The sequence below is a fragment of the Sitophilus oryzae genome, unplaced genomic scaffold, assembly GCF_002938485.1.
Source record: "Sitophilus oryzae breed Bouriz unplaced genomic scaffold, Soryzae_2.0 scaffold_1559_pilon_pilon, whole genome shotgun sequence".
Classification (NCBI taxonomy): domain Eukaryota; kingdom Metazoa; phylum Arthropoda; class Insecta; order Coleoptera; family Curculionidae; genus Sitophilus; species Sitophilus oryzae.
The window spans coordinates 341,760-365,240 of NW_022146235.1; the positions used below are offsets into that span (position 1 = coordinate 341,760).

Below are 23,481 nucleotides of genomic sequence, written 5' to 3' on the forward strand. Positions count from 1 at the left end.
GCAGTAGAGTAATGTCAAATAAAATAATATTAGGAACATCCTAAAAAGTAACAGCGGCCGACTAGATTTTTTCCTAAAAAAATTACAGCAGCCCACTAGATTCTTTATCAGAAAATGTTTTTTGTGCTGACATGTAATGCTTTACATTTTATTTTTTAATTTCAAATCGGTGAGTTTTATCAAAAAAATACAAGAGATAAAAAAGTTTCTAAACAAACTAAGCTATCCAAATTAACTTTTTTGCATGTGTTTGATAAGATTTTTCTTTAAATTTCGTTAAGAAGAATGATAGGGGTAGTTTATTTCAACCCCTTCCACTCATTTTAAAAAAGTGAAAAAATTACCAGAAAGTGTGTTTTCATAACAGTAATGCTTCCATAAAATTTTATTAGTCTATCTCTATCCGTTTTCAAGATAAAAAAATAAAAACATTATTTTTCTGCCATCTTTGTACCGCAATATCTCCCTAATGGTTGACTTTTGACCCAACGTTTATGAAGCAAACTACCCTTTATTTTGAATAAGGAATCACCCCCTGAAGTTTTTCGCATTTGTTTTGAAACACCCTGTATACAAAAAATGCCAGCCTTTTGGTTTTACCTAATTAGATCATTGTGATGAGACAGTAATCTTTAATTCGAAGATTAACTCATGCAATGTAATTTTATCAGAAAGTCAACGGCTTATCATTGACGTATCTGCTAAAAAAATGAAGTGTTCCCTGAATTGTTATATTTAGATAGGTATTTTCATGGCTCAAACGCACTGACGACCAGGTCGCACCGGCCAGGCCGCACCTACCTCTAAAACCATTAAATCAAATGAAATAGGCACACTAACGTCCTGGCTGTCCGTTGGTCGTTGCGACCAGAAGACTGCACGGAAATATTATTATTTTCTGCCGCTTGTTGCCGGTTTTCTTCCAAATTAATAATTTTTCAGATGAAATCCCTCAAATTCAAGGCACAATATTTTATTTTCTATTCGATATAGTGTTTTAGTGTAGTTTTTGCACACGTGCAGAAAATCCAAAGAAATAGTATACCGACTGGATCAAAGGTAAACTTAAATCTAATGCCTTTTTTTATCAAGAGTCGATTCTAGTAAAAACTCAAAACATTTTTATGACATACCTACTCTATTTATGGTTGGTATGATACCTGTTATTATACCTTTGAGTTTCGATGTTAAAAAATAAAAAAAAAATAATATTTAGTTTTTCTACAACAACTAGTTTTTTTTTATTAAATTAGTTTTTTTAGTTGTATTGTAGTCATGTACAAGGAGGCCAACTGTATTTTAAATAATATATTTAATTTAACGTTTTTCAAACAGGGTTCTTTAGACTATATTTCTACTAGATACATTATTTTGAAAAAAAAATAAGAAAGTAACTTAAACGTTCATAAAAATAGAAGTAATTAGTGTTGTAGATTCTTCGTTATATTGTAAACATTGAAATAACTGGAAGCTAAACTTTCTACTTGCTTATATTTAGAGCCAGTGTCTGACGATCTTTTTTTACGATGGCCCTAATATATTTACTTCTAAAGTCGATAAGGGCGCCATATCAGTAGAAAAAAGAAACAGAATATCTCCCTTTTTGTCGGTCGCGCGTACACAATGCTTTTTGTTTGTTGTGAATAGCAACTTCGCTTTTTAGTTAACTCGGATATTTTAACATTTCTGAAACAATATTTTCTAATTGGTAAAACGTAAAAAATCGTTAGATTTGACAACTCTGTTGAAACTGGTCGTTCATCTGGCCGCAGCTAAAAACGCAATACATCCGGCCAGCCGACGGCCAGGTCGTTGCGACCTGGTCGTCAGTGAGTTTGAGCCCTAAGGGTAAAATAACTCTGTTCGAAATCGAGCCCTTAGGGCTCAAACTCACTGACGACCAGGTCGTGACGACCTGGCCGTCATCCAGTCTGTATACTATTTCTTTGGATTTTCTGCAAGTGTGCAAAAACTACACTAAAACACTATATCTTATAGAAAATAAAATATTGTGCCTCGAATTTGAGGGATTTCATCTGAAAAATTATTAATTTGGAAGAAAACCGGCAACAAGTGGCAGAAAATAATAATTTTCCGTGTAGTCTTCTGGTCGCAAAAACCAACGAAGGGCCAGGACTTTAGTGTGCGCTATTTCATTTGATTTAATGGTTTTAGAGGTAGATACGGCCTGGCCGGTGCGACCTGGTCGTCAGTGTGTTTGAGCCCTTAGTGGGTTTTCAATTTTTGTTAGCTTTTTCGCGTACTACAACTAGAGGAGATATGCTTCATGAAACGGGGAAAATTTTTGTCGGTTAGTCAAATTTGTACATAAAATGACTTTTATTTATTAGATTTCCCTTCCAGTTGGGGAAATCCCAGACTTTTATGAACATTGAAAATTTTAAACTAAATATATTGCAAATCATGTAGTCTCCACTGGGTGAGTCTTAAATAAGTATAAAATAATTATTTATTTTATAATATTTATAAGTATAAATAAGTAAATAAGTCTTAAATAAGTAAATATTCAAATAAGTCCATAATAACAGAGTTATTTTACTTTGAAAACTAACAAAAAAAATATTTTTTCCTTAAATTTTGAGAAGCACTGAATCTTCTTTCTTGTAAATTTTCTTGAGTTTTCTTTCTTGTAAATTTAAACTACTATCTATGTTGCCATATTATTAAGAAATTATGTTTTTCAACTAAAAACCTCGCTAAAAACTAAAAAAATTCCAAATTTTAATTTTTTTTAATGAAAGATTGATGATGTTTTTTCACTCTACTACCCCTAAAAATATTTGTACTTATTTAAGACTCACCCTGTATATCTCCAATCTCAGTTAAAATTAAGACAAGCGACTAGCCATAGGATGGATATATGATAATAATATTTTATTATGGATTTAGATGGATTGTGATAAAAAAATAAATTTAGGGTTCTAAATATCCTATCGAACCCAATGTCCACTCACAAATCAGGATTTTTTAGTACTTTCCAATAAATAATGATTAATTTGAGATTTAACCTGTCAAGATTAGAACAAAAATTGACACCATATAGACTCACACATATCAGATAAGTAAACCAACTTATCACTTTTCAAAAACATAGATAAATTTAGATAAGTAATACTAAGAAAATATTTCAAATAACTTTAATAATTTAAGTTTCAAACTATGTACATACGCAGTATGAGATTGATATATTTTTATTTGTTTTGTGCATTATGAAAAAGTTAAATAAAGTTTTCCGGGGTGTCTCTTATTTCCTAGTATTATTAATTGGTAAGTTTCACTTCTTTTATTAATAGAATAAAATACCCTACTAAAAAATATATAAAATAGCCTATTGTTTGATATTTAAACAATTTACTTTACAAATTAAATGTGTATAAGATTTTTATTTACTTTTATAATATGTTCAGACGACATTTTACTAAGCAGAGATAAAAATACATTAATAAAAAACGACTATCCATCATATTTTATTGACAAAACATTAAACGAAATACAACCGTTGACTAAATCAAAGACACAATGATAAAAATACACAATATATACAACTTATAATTCCATACATACGAGGCGTTGCGGAAAAAAAAACAAGAAGCATAGGAAAATAATATAACATACGAACATTTTTCAAAACACAAAATACACTTAGATCCATTTTATCACATACTAAACCAATGAATACCCCCAGAACAACAAAAAAAATGTAACATATAAAATACCATGTGAATGCTATAAATTTTACATTGTTGAAACATAATCTAGACCGTTAAATGTGCGAATTAAAGAACATAAAGATTATTTAAGAAAGGGAGATTTTAAAAAATCTAAGATTTGTCTTCATTCATGGGACACAGGGCCCAGGATAAATTTTCATAACGCCAAAATTATAATGAAAGAAGTGAAGCCTCTAAAAGAAAAATAAAAGAGGCTTTTTAACACAATGTAATAAAAATTCATGTATTGCTCATGCATCTGTAGATGTTAGTAATATATGGCAATGGCTTCATTGATTTTAAAGGACATAACATAAATAAACATAACATACCTAAAAATTAAAAATAATCATACAGGAAGTTTGGGGTTTGTTTGGTCTTACCTTGTTAAGTAATTGTTATCAGGTAGAAATTGTTAATTTTGAAGTTTAACTTGATATAATGTCATTTTGACAGAACGTCCACGGTTTCTGTAGACGTATCTGTTTTAAAAAACTAAAGTGTTCTCGAATAGTTGAATTTAAGTATTTTAAATAGTTTTTTCTTTATTCTTTGTATTTTTTTGCTTTCGACGACGGAAAGAGATAAACTTTCCGAAACGTTAAGCATTTTTTTGTTGGTTAGGCAAATTTGTATATCTATCTGTAAACCTAACTTCTGACAAGTAGTTTCGGTTTGGATTAACGCAGAAGTGTTTACAAAAAATAACTTTTTTATTTTGTAGATTTTCTTGCTGTGGCCAAATACCCATATATGATTTTTTGGAGAGAATGTTGTTTGTATACAATATCTTAGAAAATAGTACCCGTAAACAGTGATGGGCAAATATCTTGTATATTGAAATTTGGATAAATAGGGACTAATAACAATGAATAAGTGTGGGATATAGGTAATTAATTTCGGTAAATACCATATACCGGTATTTACTACAAGAAAATCAACAAAATAACGAGAGTTATTTTTATAAACTAGCTACATAATAAACTACTACATTGATCCAAACGGAAACCATTTTTTACTAGTTAAACATATCTGCCTCACCAACAAAAAACGCATGCGTATTTTAAGGCATTTTATACGAACTTCTTGATTTATTTTTGCCTGCAAAATATGCTGCCGAAGTTTTCCGAGTACAGTTTGGATCACCTTGTATTAAATTATTTATGTGATTTATTTTCTCTAAGATATCATATATCCATTTTATTTATGAGATTATAAAATCAAGATTCAACGTTAAACCTACTCTTAAAATGAAATAACTAAAATAATACAGATTATTTTTTTAATCTATAGGATTAAGTTTCTCAACAACTGCCACTCTAAAACTTAACCGACTCGAATATATTCTTTTTAACAAGAGAAAAACGTTTTTTTTTAATTAATCATCAGCATCATCATTTTCTGTTTATTCAACTAATTCCAATAATGGTGTAACCTCCCCCACGTATTTGGATATTGTTTTTGTAATTGTGCCCATTGTAATTTTTGGCTATGCGGGCTCAAATTATCTCTACTAATTTACTAATATCATGGTCCTATCTCAGGTTTGGTCTCCTCTAGGTCTCTTAATTACTCGTGGGTACAATACATTTGTGGTTCACCATTTTTTGTCCATCCTTCTTGCCAAGTGTCCTGCCATTTGAGAGTTTTGATTCAGTTGCTGACATCTATTACCTGAGTCTTTTGTCATATCGACTCTATTCTTTTACGGTCTTTCATGGTTATTCCCAGCATATTTCGTTCCATTGAGCGTTGTGCGACCTGCAGTTTCCTTATAATGTCCATTTTAAATGTCCATGTTTCGCGAGACTGGTATTACACATTGGTCACATGTTTTCTTCTTTAGGTAAATAAAAAAATAATCATATAATTCTATTAATTAGTTAATTGGTAATTTAGATGATGATCAACATTAATTTTCAGGCATCATTATACAACATGATCGAAAGACTCGGCGTCAGCCATGGCTATGAAATGAAGATCGCTGTAACTTTATTTTTGAAATTATATGGGGAATGTCATCGATTCTCATTTCCAAGTCAACTGGACGCTGTTTTTTTTCGATTATACAGTACAATTTTCTTTTGTACTATTGTTATTGTATTTTACTTCCAACTTGAAACAGGTTTTTATCTAATTTTATTGTAGCTGAGTGGATTTCATTAGTATTTATTTATGATAAATAGTTTACTTCAAAGTAAAAACTTTACTTCAAAGTAAAAATTCATAAATTAGTTATACTTATAGAGATATTAATTTAGGATTTAGTTCAGCAGATGATGACATAGATTATCCGACACTTAACCCGAGTTGGAGCTATTGTTACGAATTTACATGGTTTGGGCCTAATTACAATAATGTAACAACATACGATGGTACATGTGACGATTATATAGACGACACAAGGGCCGGAGAGCACATTCCATGTATATCTCCAATTGTAATAACAAGTAAGTCCACACTGCTTAAAGGGGTTTTACACTGCCAGATAATTTGCATAAATTGGTTGGAGGCATAGAATTCATGCAAATCTATATTTCATTTACATATTCTGTTAGTTGGTGGTATCTGTTTTACGGTTTTTATTTAAATAATCTAAAGACGACACAAGCATACTGTTAAAATAATAACAAATGTCAAAATTATCCAAAACCGTGACAACACTCAGATATATGCGCTAACCTCAGTTAAAAATGAAAGACAGATTTTACTCAAGCCAAATGTTTGAACTGCACAACAACTCGTCGTTCTTAAATCAAACCGGCATATGTTAGAGGTGTATAGGTCGTGAACGAACTAGTTCCAATGAACTATTCCGACCCCAGAATGAAAGGAACTAGTTCCTAGTTTCTCAAAGAACTAGTTCCTCAGGGATCGAGACTGTGACCGATACATAATTAAATGCGACGTCGACGGATCGGCCAGCGCGCATAGCTCGATGCTAGGCAGGAGTGAGGAATGCCAGCCGTATGTTATCGGATCCGGACCCGGAGGAACTATGTAAAAAACTAGTCTACGTACGGATCGACCAGAGCGATCGATGCTAGGCAGGAATGGGGAGTGCCAGCCATATGTTATCGGATCAGGACCTAAAGGAACTAGAGGAACTATATAAAAGACTAGTTTACGTACGGATCGGCCAGCGCGATTGATGCTAGGCAGCCGTTGGGAGTGCCAGCCGTATGTTATCGGATCCGGATCTAGAGGAACTAATTAAATTCACAGGAATCTATTCAGTCGGCAGATCCGAGATATACAACAAGGCGACGACGATGGATTCGGCCTTATCTATTGCGTCAGCCGGGGTAATTACCACAGAAAATTGTCGTGGATACTGTTTTTGATTTTTAGTTTGTTCTTTAAATATTTTATGGGAATGTTTCACTTTAGGTCCCTAAAATTAAGATATATCTTATAAAACGCGGAATAGATATTCTGAGTTTTTAGACAAAAAAGAGGAAAAATGCAGTTTTTCGTAATATTTGATCCAATTGGTGACATAGTTTTTAAACTCTGATTTGAGTTTCTTTTTTATTTTTTTTATCGGCAATAAAACTTACCTATATGTTTTTAACATACACAATTACACGTCTCGTTATATTTCGAAGATTATAAAAATTATACAGATCATACTGTAAATAGTTCTGACTGACAAGGAAACCAATTGGTAAGCAACGGGGATGTCAATATTAGTCGGGAACTATTGTGAACTAAATACCTAGTTCAAGAAACTATTTCTCTGGAGGAACTAGAACTAAGGAACTAGTTCCTTACAATGAAGTAGAATTCCCACTTCTAGCATATGTGCAAAAATTGAGTTTTTGAGTGGTTGGTGCAAAAAAATTTAATTCTCGATTTAGTTCTCAATGAAGCTTTAGGGTGAATCAAACCATAGGATTATGTAAAGTAATCTGAAAGAAAGCCAAAGATGCAATAATATTCAAGGTGTTCTATTTAATAAAAATCATCCTGATCCACTCACACTTTTTTGAGCCACCCTAGAGAAGAGCCACCCTATTAGCTCATAGAAGTTAAAATATTTTCCTGAAATACATTTTCATACATACTTCATGTTTGTACTTAAACAAAATTCTCAAGTTTTTTATTCTAGAAGATACAGATTCTCAATGCACTATTGAGAATGTAATTTTAGTCACTACTAAGAGCTAACAGCCCTGGTAGCTGATGCTGTGAGGTGGATTTTAGTGAGTAAAAATGTGACATAGCCGGCGACCTTGTCTGGTATCTTTGAAGGATGTTTCACCTCCTTACAAAGAAATAAGAGTAATAACAATATTAACAAAACACAGTAATGAACCCGGTCCTTATTACCCTATAATAATTACTTCCTAAATTATTTTATATCTCGTTGAATAAACAGTTTTTTTACTATTAAATATACTCTATCTAGATTTTTATTAATATTTTCTTTTAAAAACAAGCTATCAATATCCAATTATTTTTGACGTTATATAAAATTGCAAAAACCAAATTATCTCCACGAACTTTAGAAATTGCATATCAATTTTCATTTAAACTAAAAAAACATAAATAAAGTATCATCTCCCAGTTCCCCTAGCAGTATTGATATTGCTCGACCTTGCAAAAATATATTTTTTTTTATTTCTAGATGTCTTTTACAGTAAGGAAAATTTAATGACCGTTGAAAATTCCGCTGCAGAAACTACTTTAATTTAAAATTCATAATTAGGAAATTCAATAAGGCCAAGACAAAAACAAAGAAGGAATATGCAAAACTCCTTAATTGGATGATGTTTATTGAAGAGAAAAACCTAGTGCGAAATTTAAAAAAAAAGACGAAGAAATTATAAAAGCCTTAGTGCAGTTTCACATGAAGCGAAATAGTCTAAGAGCTGGCCACATAAAAAAAACATTTTCATCGTTACATGGCTAATTTTTTTGTGAAGTATCCTTTTGTGTAGCGATTATGAAATAGTCATGTCTGCCAGCGCGATCCCGGGGCTTAAAGTGGGGGCGGCCAATCGAAATGGTGAAATTTTGGAACTTAAAATATTATAAGGTGGAGGCACGAGTTTTAATTGCGAAAATAGCTTTTATTTATTATTAAGAACCGTGGAAAATTGTTGGCAGACATTTTTCTCGTCGCTATAATGCCGGCAGACAACGCGAAAGAGGCAGGAAATTTTGTAAAAAAAAATTATGGCATACATGCCGATTGGTAGAATGTCATATTTATTTATTTTAAAGCCGTATACAAAAGGACAGATAAAAAGATCATGGCTAAATCAGCGGCAGACAGTTATCAAAAGTGCTCAAGAAACGCTCGCCACCTCATTCATTTAAGTATAGATAAGTCATCATGTATATGATAATATTATATATATATATATATATATTTTTTTATTATTTCAATAACAGATATCATACATTTATTATTCTGTCTCACTAATTGTATCTGACTCATCGTACTGCAGATCCTGGCTCTCGCAAACGAGTCTTCCTCTGAGTCGATATCTCTACCGTAAAATTTTTTTGTAGACATGTATTATGTTTCAATTGATTAAATTCCTGAAAACGCTTATAGGTACAGAATGACTCTTAAATAAGTGCAAATACTTGTAGGGGTGATATATTTTGGACCTTAGGTAGGAACACGTCTATGAGGTTTTTTTCGCAGAAAAATATGTTGAAAATCGTGCATTTTTTTTTAATTTTCCTGTATATTTTAAAAAACTTTTCAGAACTGCCTGTTCACCGCAAATTTACCCACGGTATAATTATTTCTTAACGTACCATGTTTACGGCTTTACTCTATGGTTATGACACTAAAAGAATGGATGCAAATACACAAAAAACAGGTGGCTCACAAAATTATTTACTCACCTCCAGTTTCAACTCACCCTGTAGAGTAATACCGCGCTTTTGATAATTGTCTACCGGCGCACGGTGGGGTATTAGCATGAAAAAGGTGATCGAAATTCGAAAAAGCAAATGTGTTTAAGATTTCCCAAAAAAAGATAAATGATAAGTTAAATCATGTCTGCCATGAATGGCGTTGCTATGGGTGTATTTAGTTGCATTCATTTGTTTTAACGGAACGTCAAAGTTGTTACTTCTCACAGATAAGAGGTAAATGGCTAAATTTTATGTTTAAAATTATAAATTGTTGTTGTTCTTGTGCTCTTTTTACGTTTATATTATTGTTTTGATTGAAAATGGCTCAGCAAGCTGCAGGTATGTATTCTACAAAAACGTATTATTTATTTTGATATTCTCCATACTAACGATTTTTTTTGCAACTAAAAGTTAGGCGTTCAGAAAATTTGCGCATTTCGAAGAATTCAGCATATTGTCTATATACGTTTTACTTAGTAAACATTGGGCTTTCATACAGTAAAATAAAATACTGCGACTTTTTGCGACTTTGCTGATAAAATGAAAAAAACATTCTTGGTTTCCTCTAATTTGCCAATCAGTGATATACTAATGCGAGGTGTAAACCGCGATGGCATTGTTGTGTACAAAGCGATCGCATTAGTGCCATTAGCAGTATAGCACAATTTGGCATTAGTAGCGATTTTAGTGGTATGGGCATTGCTCGCAGATCAGTCGTAGCATTAGTAGTATTAGTTGTGATATTACTACTGGCATTATTGGCGTTGACCGTGGAAACACTGTAACAGTGATTTTTCTTTATTTTTTAGAATCGACGAATTACCCTTTATTTTGTTCATATTATTTCCTCTTTAATTGAAAATAGCAATATTTTATATAAGGTCTACATAAACAAATTTCGATCAACTATCTGTGTCAAATAACCCACTGTGCGCCGATTGAGCCACGATTTTTTTGTCTGCTCTTTTGCATACGGCTTTTTAAATAAATAAACATTACATTCCACCAATCGGTATGCATGTATGCGATTATTTTTTTTTTGTCAAAATTTCATGCCTCTTTCACGTTGTCTGTCGGCATTTTAGCTACGAAAAAAATTTCTGCCAATAATTTTTCACGTTTCTTTGTAATAAATAAAAGCTATTTGGCAATTATAACTTGTATACCTGATCATATTTTTAGTGTCGAAATTTCACCTTTTTTGGCCGTTCCCCTTTAAGCTCTGGGATTGCACTGGCAGACCTGACTATTTCATAATGGCTACACAAAAGATACTTCACAAGAAAAATTAGCCATGTAACGAAGATAAAGTTTTTTATGTAGCCAGCTCTCCGTCTAAAACGTGCTCGCTGGAACGAACCTCCGGTCCGGAGCGGTCCGTTCCAATGGGAACCAGTACTTAGAGCTCTACTTTATATAAAATGCGCTTTGGCCTTGTTTGTTAGATCTAAAGGAAATTTTTATTTTAATGTTTTGTTTCAGAACTTACGTTGATATTTATAAAATTATAATGAAAGAAACGATAGAAGAACCTCTAAAAGAAAAATAAAAGAGGCTTTTTTTAATATTTAAAGTATAATAAAAATAAATATATTGTTCATGCATCTGTAGAGGTTTTGCTGATGTTGAGTCAGCAAAACCGTTAAAAACTTAGGAGCACTTTAAATATAAAAATTGATCGTTTTTTGATTCTGCGTCTAAATGCAAAATATATACAGGTTGTTTCAGTAAAAAACAAGATATATTATTTTAAATATTGCAATGGATGTCCATGCGACAGAAAATAAGAAAATGTGAGTTTACATGATATACCGGGTGCATCTGAAAAGTGGGTCACCCCTATAACTTTTTTATTTCTTCAGATAAAACAACACGGTTTGGTATGTTCGTATATGACATAAATAAAAATACTCGATTTTTTATCTGAAAAATAAAATGTTATAGGGGTGAGCCACTTTTGAGACGCACCCGGTATATTATAAAACATTTTTAGAATATACCTACAACTTTATAAACAACGCACATTTATATAAACTTTTTCCATAACATTATCATTCAAATCAAAGTTTATTTTGAACTAAATACTTTAAGTGTTAATAAGACAAGCACTATATTAATTTTTTTCTAATTCTGTGTGAATAGTAAATTGATTTAACTTATTTTTAGACGACTCTACATTACCAGATATGGACTATTTATGGACAAACCACAGAGCAAGTGTACTTTGCATGCGATCGTCCAATCAAGCCTGTGTGACGTATACTTATATCGACAATGGAATAAGTAAGAAATATGGATGGAAATACATGTCATTATAATAATACCCTAAATTATGTTTAAGGGTGTTTCAAAAAATATGTGCCATCTTTCGTGGGGAGATTCCTCACGTAAGAATAAGATTAATTTTTCATATCAACATAGGTCCGATTCCGCTTTGTTTCGTACGCACAGGGTGTTAAAGTTGTTGTTAATATTTTTGCGATTTATTATAATTTTCTTCCAAGTACTTTTAGTGTTTTGAATGATATTCTGAATGTAAAAGTTACTAAAATGCTCCATATTTTAAAGCTAATAAAGTGTCGACATATTCACATTCACCATGGACGTGCATATGGGTTATCAGTGGAATATGTTTCTAAAAAAGCAAAGCTCAACACTTATTTAGCTTTAAAATATGCCGCATTAATAGTAACTTTTATCCTTCAAAATTTCATTTAAAACGCTAAAAGTACTTGGAAGAATATTATAATAAATCAAAAAATAAGACATAAGACTTTAACACCCTGTAGCTACGAAACAAAGCAGAATCGGACGTATGTTGGTATGAAAAATAAATCGTAATTTTAAGTGAGGAATCTCCACACGAGAGATGGCACATGTTTTTGAAACACCCTGTATAATTGATATCAATTAAACTTTTAGTTACGTAATCGAGGGCGCGATTTTTAAATTCAATGTTGCCTACCATGGACATATTCAGCGGCGGGCTAACTATTTGGAATTTAAATTTCAGGCTGGGGATTCAGGTGGTAGCTCACTGTAAAAAATTTCAAGTTGCCGCGTTTAATTTACTTATTTACTGACATTGTCATTTGTTTTGACACTTTAGTTTTGTATTACGAGTTTTTGGTGTAAATAAATGTTGTGATACTTTAAGCTTCAAAATGTTTAATAGCAGATCTTGCAGTCGAAGATTGTTCTTTTAAGAACCTCTTTTAGTTGTGCGAAGTTTACAAGATATAACTTAATAGCCATTAAAAACTCATCGTAACTTTATTAGAATATTTTGAACGGGAAAGCGGTAGTACTGGCCCTATACATATGTCCCTTAAGTGCTTTTAATAATGTAAGTTTTGTTGATGTAAATAATAACTGTTTATATATTTATCATTACCTAATTTTTTTTGTTTCCTAAAATATTTTGATTAAAATAAAGTATATAAATGTACGCAACGCCGGTGAAGCTTAATCACGTGACTAAAAGTTTATTTGGTATGAACTGTATATGTTTATACGTCCATATTTAAGCTGATCCGAATTGTTATTCAGAAAATTCGGCAAAATACTTATAATAATAAAATTTAGTATAGATAAAAAAAATCCTATTAAATGCCCTAAAATGCTTCGTTTTGGAGATATATAATAATAATAATAGCTCCCGTATATAGCATTTAACGCCTTGGGAGTAGTAAGGTACAGCTTGTCAGGCTAGAGCCGTTCGGTATACAAGGAAGGTAATGTGGCTAGCACTACGCTTCAATCGCCTAATATTACATCAGGATTGTGAATCCCAAGTAGTCATTTAAGGCTGAGTCGACGTAGGTACCCAAACTATTTTTATTTATTTTAACATTACTACTTTTTCAGTGAATCTTTAAATCTGTTGTTTTTTGTTAAGTTCGTTATTTAAACATATGTATGTAATACACTCATATTAACACTAATCATATTTTTACGTTTTTATTCATCATTTTCAATGCCCCCCCGGTTGCATCTTTGTAAAGGACTGTGAATTTTTTTTGACGAAAATTTGTGTCTGGGTGTTTGTTCGACATGAAGAATTAGATTTCTATGCCAGTATGACTCTTTCTTGTAGAGGGCGCCACCTACGTATTTTTTATCAGTTTTGAAAAGTAATAACATTTCGTCCGCATCTGTATTAGACTACTATATGAAAAAATATTTCTGCGTTTTTTTTTCGTAAAAAAGGTCTCTTGAAAATATCTCCGAGTAATTGTTCTCGAGATATTGGTCATCGAAATAATGCATACATATGTCACCACTCATAAAATTTAAACATGTTGACTAGATAGTGTCTAAATGTGTTTGTGCCAAATGTTCAACAGAAATTGTTTTATCATATTTGTTTCTAGAAAAATCAATCAACATTATTTGGTAAAAATCGAAACCCTGTATTTCCAAAACGAAGCATTTTAGGTCATAAAAATGTGTACGAAACTTTTTATTTGTTTTTTTTCTGTAAAATATACTGATAAAGGTTCGCGAGTACAATTCGGACCACCTCGTATATTATGTATGGATTCCCTGTCTTGCCGGAGGTCGACACACGTGTGGTTCAGTGTCTGCAGGAATGAGGGGTGGGGGGGTATTTCCGTCGCGTGTGGCAAGTGATCTGGCTAATTGTAATATATACCTTGATACTATCTCTAATCGCTACCATAAAAATTAAATAAATGTCATCTAAAATAAACCTTATAATACAGTTGCTAAGCTAACCGAGATACGTATTTAGTACGTGGGTATAGAAATATTGAAATTACAGGTGCATGAAAAAGCATCGAAGCGATTTGTAGTTGAAGCGAGGCTTTCTCATGATAATGACGTCAGCACTACGCTGATTAATATCTCTTGCGTTGTTGTATACAGAGATTGTCTCGATTTAGGTATTATATTTATTTAGAATTTCTTCGATAAAAACTAACTATTGGCCAGAGGAACAAAACAAAAAAGCAAAAGAAACATTTATTAAATGTCTTTTTAGTAGTTTTGAAATATATACCAGTAATAAAAGTTTATATATGTATGTTACTGTAAATGTCCGAAATGTGGTAAAACCTAGAATAAGCGCGCTAAATCTAGGATTTACCAAAAGCATGTGGTAAAAGCCCGAAAACTATTTATTTTGCTTCCATTTCGGACTTTTACCGGACTCAAACAGTAAATCTTAGGATTTACCACACCGCATTGCTAAAAGTACGGATAAGCAAGTGGTAGTAAAAACCAAACAACCCCACCAAATAACCACCTAACTAATGTATTAACACCCCCCAAGTAACCAGGCTAACCAATGCACTAACACCCTCCAAATAACCAGGCTAACCAATGCATTAACACCCTCCAAATAGGCACCTAACCAATGCATTAACACTCCCCAAATAACCAGGCTAACTAATGCATTAACACCCTCCAAATAACCAGGCTAACTTAATTAGTTAATGCTTTTGGTAAATCCTAGGGTTAGCGCGCTTATCCTAGGTTTTACCGCATTTCGGACATTTACAGTAACAAATATAAGACTGATACGTTACAAAAATCGATATCGTGAAACGATAATCGTTAAAATTTCAATACCTAAGTAAACAAAAACAGAGATGTCTTTATATATCGACATCCTTAATTTGTCGATATTGTTGCCATAAGAAAAATAATTCGTACTTTTACCAATGCGGTGTGGTAAATTCTAAGATTTACTGTTTGGGTCCGGTAAAAGTCCCAAATTGAAGCAAAATAAAGAAGTTTTCGAGCTTTTACCAATTGCTTTTGGTAAATCCTAGGTTTAACGCGCTTATCCTAGGTTTTACCGCATTTCGGACATTTACAGTGACATATACATGGTGAGACTTCAATCAGTACGTGCTCATATATATATTTTTAAGAGTGATATATTATTTTGGATCTCATAAATACGTCTATGAGTTTTTTGAAAAAAAATTCTAGTAAAAATTATACAATTAATAAAGTTGAATAATTGAGATATAAAAACGACAAAGAGAAAATATACCTTGCAAGAATTCATTTGACAAAATTGATAACGCATCTTGGTACAATATATTTGAGAATAATAGCTGCAAACGCTTCACTCTAAATTACTCCAAATTGTAAATTTACATTGGCAAATAAACTGTTAAACCTTATACAAAACCCCGAAATTAATGGTATAAATTAGTGGTTTTAACTATACTTTATAGTTAAGAGTGTACTATCATTCTCAGCGTCCAAAAATACAATTAAAATTAAGAAAATATTCTATTAACAGTTTGATAGTCAGTTCTATCCATAAGAAAACCTAATAATTAGATTATAAAACAAAAAGCTTTTTTAAAAAAGGTCTTGTTGTCGTGTTACTTTCAACCCTTTGACCCCCAGGGCACCTACCCCTAAAATTTTAAATGGTAACCCCTAGTTCTTTTACCATTTTTGTGTTCCTTATGCATTTACCGCCTCATAGAACTTCATTTAAAAATGTTTGTACCTACCAATACTATACATTCCAAATTCCTTTATTTATTTACATTTCGTCTTCGATATCGCCACTACAAAACATAAAGTAATTTAATTTTTTTGCCGTTTTCAACAAAACAAGATTCCCGTTTTGCTTATTCCTGATATTTCGAACAAATGATAAGTAGGTACTTGTTGTTTATTTTCCGACTCCTGGTGTTCATTATTTATTTCATGTTCTTCCAGAATCAGTAAAATAAGCTGTGAAAGTTAATTTCATAAACAATATCAATAGTTTTCAATTATTAGTCTTGTTTCTTAAAATGGTTTACACTATTGCTGAACGCGTAGAAATGATTTTCATTTACGGAGCTAAAAATCATCGACAATCAAAAAGACATCGTGAAAGAAATGTTGGTTAGAAAAGGAATGAACCAAGACTGCTCAATGAAGCCGCTCAGATTGAGGTTCTTGGTGAAGTTGCTATGGCTCCCACTACGTCCCTTCGTAAAGTTGCATATTAAACTGGACTATCGCGTGAGTCAGTCAGGAAAGTATTAAAGCTTCACAAATTTCATCCATACAAACTCTTAATTACTCAAGAATTAGGGGACGATGACCCGGACAGACGTATTGAGTTTTGCGAAATTATGACGGACAAGATTGTTACTCAGTCCAGGTTAATAATGACTATATGTTTCAGTAATGAATTCACTTTTTACTAAAATGACAAGGTCAACAAACAAAACTGTCGTTATTGTAGCGACATCGTCACATTATTAGAGAGGGACATACACAATACCCTCAAAAAATAAATGTCTGGGCGGGTATATTAGGCAATAGTATCATCGGTCCTCTCTTCATTAATGAAAATCTATATGGTGAAATTTATGCAGAAATGTTAGATACAGCTATAGAACCTCTTATAATTCGTGAGGTGGAAAATCAAGGGGACACCAATGGAAATATTTTTCTAGATGAGCATTCGCTGCACTTCCAACAGGACGGAGCGCCTCCGCATTATGTACGCCCAGTAAGAGAGGTTTGATAATCATTACCCAGAGCATTGGATTGGTAGGAGGGGACCCATAGAATAGCCACCTAGGTCACCAGATCTGACACCGCTGGATTTTTTTTAATGGGGCTACTTGAAATCCGTTGTAATTAAAACTCAACCAGACTCCATTGAACAATAACAACAAAGAATTGTACAGGAGTGTAGAGCTATTTCACCTGAAACTTTGCAAAAAATGCAATCCGATGAACACATTCAATCGATTTCGGTTGGAACGACCACAATCGAATCGATCTGGATCAGGACGATTATGGTCGGTCCGATTTGGTGAGAATCCGGCCTTACGTTAATTGAAACCACTAATTTATTCCCCTAATGTCGAGATTCCAAATGAAGCTTTAAACTAATTTGTCAAGTAAATTCCCAGATATAAAACTGTTTTCCAACCAGTAAATGTTCCATCCAACGTTGAAATTTTCTGAAAAATGTATTTGTTATTTCAGTTGCCAACCGTAGTCACATGTGTGCGAGAGTTAGTTCAAATGAAGGTAAAATATCTAGTGGCTGTTACAAACAAAAAACTGGAGGTTATGACGTACAAATATGCATCTGCGAGTCGGGCTATGGAATATACCCCCCATGCAATAGCAAAGGAACAATCTTGTATACTCAGATACTTCTTATTTTCGTTGGAATAATTACAATTTTTTTAAATAGTAGGTAATATATATAAGAAGACATTGTATTAAGATACATATTTTAATTTATATTTAATAAAATTTTACACACAAAAATGCTTAATTATGTTTTTTTATCTACTATGTCCAAATAACTAAATACTACACTACTCAAAACAATTATCGCATATTTGAATAAAAGTAATTATTACATATTTCTAAATGAAGCATGCATTTCTCTGCCTTTCTCTTGTGAGTTTTTTTAGGAAATTAGGGTACGTACTGACATGTAATTTTTAGTCGGCCGATTATTTAGTTGCAAAAGTGAAAACAATACATTCTTATGGAGCCGGTCTGCCTAATATTTTGTAGCGTTTTTTATAAACATTACCACTGCGAACAGCAGCTTTTCATCGGAGGGCAGTCGTGGGTAAGGTATTTCACTAGAGAGAAACCTAATCAATAACAATAAACAAAAAAATATAGATATTGGGCGCCAGGCATGTACAGAGAAAGAAAACACAGTTGTATATTACTTAAAACTAATGACTATATTTATTCCTGATGTTCTTTGTAGAGTTCTAATAAATATATAGTGGTTATATGTAAAAAAAATGGTGTTAAGAGTTGTACTAAATATCTATGAAAGTAATACCATTACAAGACGTAATGTAATGAAACCTAAGATCTAAATCATATTTTAAATATTAAATCGACATGAATGTTCTTAACAATCTAACCACTAAACATAGTCTGTACGATATTACTTAAGATGTACATTATTGTTTAAGACTGAAAATGTTTTAGATGTTAAATGTAAAACTAGAACTTAAATCTACACTTAGCTGTTCTTTATGTAATCTTGCTTCAAACAGTAACAGCGTGAGGTGGGCTCGCATCTCTGTACTGTCTGTCGGCGATCCTGTTGGCCAAAACAACAAAATAGGCCAGAATGAGGACACCACGAATCAATACAGCCATAGCTACTGACTAGGCTTAGATATGGGAGCGAAACAGCATGGGGCTTACGCTGTATCTATACTGTGGCAATATGGGGACACTACCCGTACCTTGGAACACTACTAGGACCTTGGATAATGCCCGAACCTTGGAATCAATACATAGATATGGGACACCTGCCCATACCTTGGACACAGTCCGTCCATAAGATAATGGTACAGGGGAACACTACCCGTACCTTGGACACAGTCCGTCCATAAGACCCTAAAAACATGAAACTCGTGTTTAAAACCTGCCCAGGTATAATAAACACAACAAACCTACCTCGAAACACTTCCGAGGGCTCAATAATAAACAAAAGAACTGTCCTTTCTTCCAATTAACATTCTGGAGGACAACAGCAAAAGTACACCAATGTGTCAGCAAAATACAAATAAAGGTTAGGCCAATCCAAAACTCTACCTGAAAAATATTCAATAATAATATCGAATCTATAAAAGATAATAACTCATCTTTACCTGTAGCTTCGAAATGGCAGCTGATTCAGATTTTGCAGCAAGATTTAAATTGCCATTTCTAAAAGCAGGATTTGCAACCGTGCCGCAAACTGGCCAACAACCAAGTGAGGTTAAAACGCAGAGAGGCGCCTTGACATATAACAAGGATCTTGACAGGCGCGCCTTCACAGAAGAGTGAAACGATAGCAGGGTTGGCGACTAGGGAACGTAAAAATTACGCCAAGCGTGCCAAATAAATTATCAGGCCTGAACGATACGGAATCCGGTGATGATAGGCCAGACATCATATATTATATATAAAAAAGACATGTAACGAACTAAAAACGTTACAATTTGATTACATTGCGTAGCCTTAGGCTATGCGCTGACAGGCAATTTTTAATCGGCCTACTATTTAGTTACATATTTCTAACCGATATATCCTGATGAAGCCGCGCTCACATGCAATCAAATAGTCGGCCGATCGACTTCATAAGTAAGTATTTTTTTCACTTTTGCAACTAAATAGTCGGCCGACTACAAATTACAGATTAGCGGCTTATTGTATCGAATTTCCCTTCACAGTATCTAATAAATATTTAATATAATGTTTTGAAATATTTTGAGTTTAATTTTAAAATACGATCCTGAAATAAATATTAGCTATAAGCTATTATACTCATAATATTACACGTTTATTATCATATCTGATTACCCAAACATCATTTATGCATTAAAACCGAGAACAAATTTTATTTCCTAAATGCGTTTCCTAATTTGAATATTTTACTATTATTATTTGAATCATATTCTTATATTAAAGTTCTACATAATATATTTGTGATTACTACTTATTTTACAAAATGTTATTCTATATACATTATCCCTGACTAAAAAATATATTTATTTTTCAAGGGTTTTTTACAAAACAGAATAAGAATACTTGCGAAGCATCGTATTCCTAGCTTGCAGCTTGCAGCTTGCAGCTGATCTAATATAACAGATAAGTAGATTTTTCTACAAAATCGCATACTGCTCGGTGAAGAGTAGTAAAATTTGTAAACTAAGTATAGTAAAAGATGTTCGTACGTTGTACGGCTTTGAGAAGACATTTTAGAATTTCTATAATACATGTCAATATAAATACAAATGTGCTCAAAATTATTGCACACAGGGATATTTTTATTTTTATATTGATCTATTATTTTATTCCTAATTTACTGCTAGCTGTGGAGTCGTTCTCTCCCTAACTACTAAACTACTAGCTGTTATTACCTTTGTTTTATATACTCAGATGCAAAAAAAACGCAACGGAGAAATTTTTCGTCAAATTTAAAGTGTTAAATTTTTGTTATTTTTGGCCCTATATTAATTTTTGTTAAAAAAATTGCAATTTGATCGTTATCAGTTCATTTCGCTCTTAAAAATTAACTAAAGCATGTATTGACACGAATCAAAAAACAAACTGCTCAGGAGCCATGGTTACACAGGGTGTTTCAAAGTTAAGGAAAAAAAACAACATTTCGATTAACCCTGTTTAATATGCAAAATACTAAAATTTATAAAAAGCTTAGTTTACGAATTAAAGTTAAGTAAATTCATGAAAATAGGGATAAAAACAACAAAAATATAACACTTTAAATTTGACCAAAAATTTCTCCGTTGCGTTTTTTTTGCATATGTGTATATATTGTATGTCAAATCCTCATTATTTCATATTTAAATATGCATAATTTTTATTTCAAGCTTTTTTAAAAGATAAATAAGAATTTTGTTTAAAACATTAAATAATTAGATCGGTAATAATTACCAACTCGCAAGGAAATATCGAGTTAAAGTTTAAACCAGAATACACAAACTAAATAATTCCATCACTACCTACCTGTTTGTAATTAAGTTTAAACCTCTCAAACTTTTAGCAAACTACTATGTTTAACACATCGAGAATCGGGAGTAAAAAGTTTTGTGTGATATAATTTAGATTTTCAATACGTATTTACTGCGTTTCAAGCTTTAGATATCATCAAGCATAAATTAAACAAAAAAATACTCACTTAATAATATAATTTACAAAAACAATATAGGGATGATAATAATATAAAATAAAGCCGTCTTTTATTTACGTAGTTCATATAATAGCAAAATTCGCAATTAATCTTAGGGATATTTGTGTATTTAAACATATATGTTGAAAATGTATTTTTAAAGAATTTTATTTATAGGTTAATTTTTATTTTATAAGTATATTTTTGTGTTATGAATGAAGTTTCAACAACATTACCAGTTTGCGGTCAAAACATTGAACTTACAAATAAAAAAAGGAAATTAAATTGTAAGAAAATTAAATATCTAATAATGATAATGTACAATTTTTTCATAACTTTTCTGTTTATTCCATCTTAACGAATGTTTATATGATAATAACGAGACATAACATTATAATTTTTGAATTAGACCAATAATAACATTATTCGCACAATTCGCGTGTATATGATCCTACTTTAAACACATATATGTTATGAAGTTAGATACAGTTTCTATTAATGTTGTAGTTGACCCTCGATGGAACAAACGTAAAATTCTATGAAAATGACATAGAAGTTCATTCCATATTCTAATTGTATCTAATATCTATGTATCTATATGTCCTAAAATTATGCCTGGTTTGCTTGACATCTGACAATATACTTTGTTTTACGACTCGGGTAAGATTTTCGACAGACGATGACAAAAAATATGCAGATGACGCCAATACCAATTCATTTATTTCACTAAAAAAGTTTCTAATATATTTTTAAATTAACTATTGACGGGGTTATACAAAAATCCCGTCATGATTCGTCTCTTTTTATTTTTAACCAGCAGTCCTCAGATCCGAGACATAATACAAGGCGACGACGATGGATCGAGGAAAAATTTTTTTGTACCTCAAACCGTTTTTGAGACTGCGCGCTCACCGCCATCTGTCTTTCGTTATGTACGGTATAATTAAGTTCAACCTGTAGTCTCGGTCAAAAACACGCCGTATAAAGTCCGTTAATTATTGAAAAATATATAATTATAAATAATTTACATTTTTTCATAAAAGATCATATCGTCCCATTGCTGCCAAAAGTCACTAACTCACTTTTTATTACTTCCGAGAAAAATGCGTCTAAAAATGAATTGCATTGCATAAAGATGTTATAGTTAGTAACTATTCGGTATTAAAATAAAACATAAATAACCAGAAATCGTAGTTAATGACTTTTGCAATCGATTCTCCGCTTCAAAACATAGTTAGTGATTGAATTTGGTTTTTCGGAAAAATGTTAGTTAGTGACTTTTGGCAGCAATAGGACGATATTGAATATAATAATTTTGCTGAAAAAAATTTGCTGAACACAATATTCTACAACTGCAAGAATGGTTGTGGTTTGCAATGTGGCTGCAGGAAATCAGGGTTGCTCTTTAGCTTGTGGCCAGTGAAATGAGCAAGCTTGTCTCAATGCTTCACCCTAACAGAGTGATGTCAATGAATATGGTACATTTGACCTCGAAATCCTAGAAGACTTGGAGAATTGCCATCTTGGCGTGGCGATCGGGAGGAGATCGTCTTTTTCTTGGTAGAATCCTTGCCGGTATGGTTCTTGTGAGGATAGCCAGCGTAATTTTTAGATGCTGTTGAATAATTTTATAAATTTTTACAAGAATTTGCCTGAACCAAAGTAGATTAGTTTTTTGTGTGCCATGTGGCCAGATATTGGGTAAGTTAACTTATTCACGTTTTTTTTACCTTCTCAATTCTGATTCTTAATAATTTTCATTAGATTTGGACAACAATTTTGGAATGGATCCACTAATTTTTTTAATTGTCGATGGTAGCTGGATGAATTGCTAGTTACGCTTTGGGGTAAGGTATCATAACCTAAAATCCACAAATATTAATTTAAATATTGTCCACATGGTCTTTTTCTTTCCGGTTTTTACTTTTCCTGGTTTTCCTTTCTTGGTTTGATGGATTTTTTTTACATTTACTTGCACGTGATTATATGGTGTCGAGACATCCACCCTGTTTTCCAACTCAAAGATTTGTGGCCTTGCTGATGCAACTGTAGTTCCTGGAGTTCACCCTGTTCAACCCTGTTTAACATTGCCGTGCTCAGCTGCTGCTGTTGGATAAGTTACGAAGGCTTGTATACTTTTATTTTGGGGAAGTCTGATTAAATTTTATTAATTTTTTTATAAGTAGTTTTGAACATCTGTAACATTTCACTTAATTA

The 23,481-nt window shown here is 32.3% G+C and overlaps 1 protein-coding gene across 2 annotated transcripts; it reads left to right on the plus strand.

The window, feature by feature from the left end:
• Positions 1–2,180: 2,180 nt before the first annotated feature.
• LOC115879027 lies at positions 2,181–17,879 on the plus strand. Of its 2 annotated transcripts, none has more exons than XM_030895656.1 (4): positions 2,181–2,311; positions 5,993–6,181; positions 11,775–11,891; positions 17,589–17,879. In XM_030895656.1, the coding sequence occupies exons 1-4, from the start codon at positions 2,281–2,283 to the stop codon at positions 17,807–17,809; spliced, it is 558 nt and encodes a 185-aa protein (XP_030751516.1). In that variant the 5' UTR covers positions 2,181–2,280; the 3' UTR covers positions 17,810–17,879. The 2 variants fall into 2 exon arrangements, with proteins under 2 accessions (XP_030751516.1, XP_030751515.1); XM_030895655.1 differs by lacking the exon at positions 2,181–2,311 and adding an exon at positions 3,148–3,288.
• Positions 17,880–23,481: the final 5,602 nt, after the last annotated feature.

What these genes read in the sequence shown, in the direction of transcription:
- LOC115879027 (XM_030895655.1), top strand. Translation starts at nt 3,231, where the DNA reads ATGAAAAAGTTAAATAAAGTTTTCCGGGGTGTCTCTTATTTCCTAGTA. An exon ending in ATCTCCAATTGTAATAACAA is followed by an intron (nt 6,182 to 11,774) that starts GTAAGTCCACAC and finishes ACTTATTTTTAG; the next exon opens with ACGACTCTACATTACCAGAT. An exon ending in TTATATCGACAATGGAATAA is followed by an intron (nt 11,892 to 17,588) that starts GTAAGAAATATG and finishes TTGTTATTTCAG; the next exon opens with TTGCCAACCGTAGTCACATG.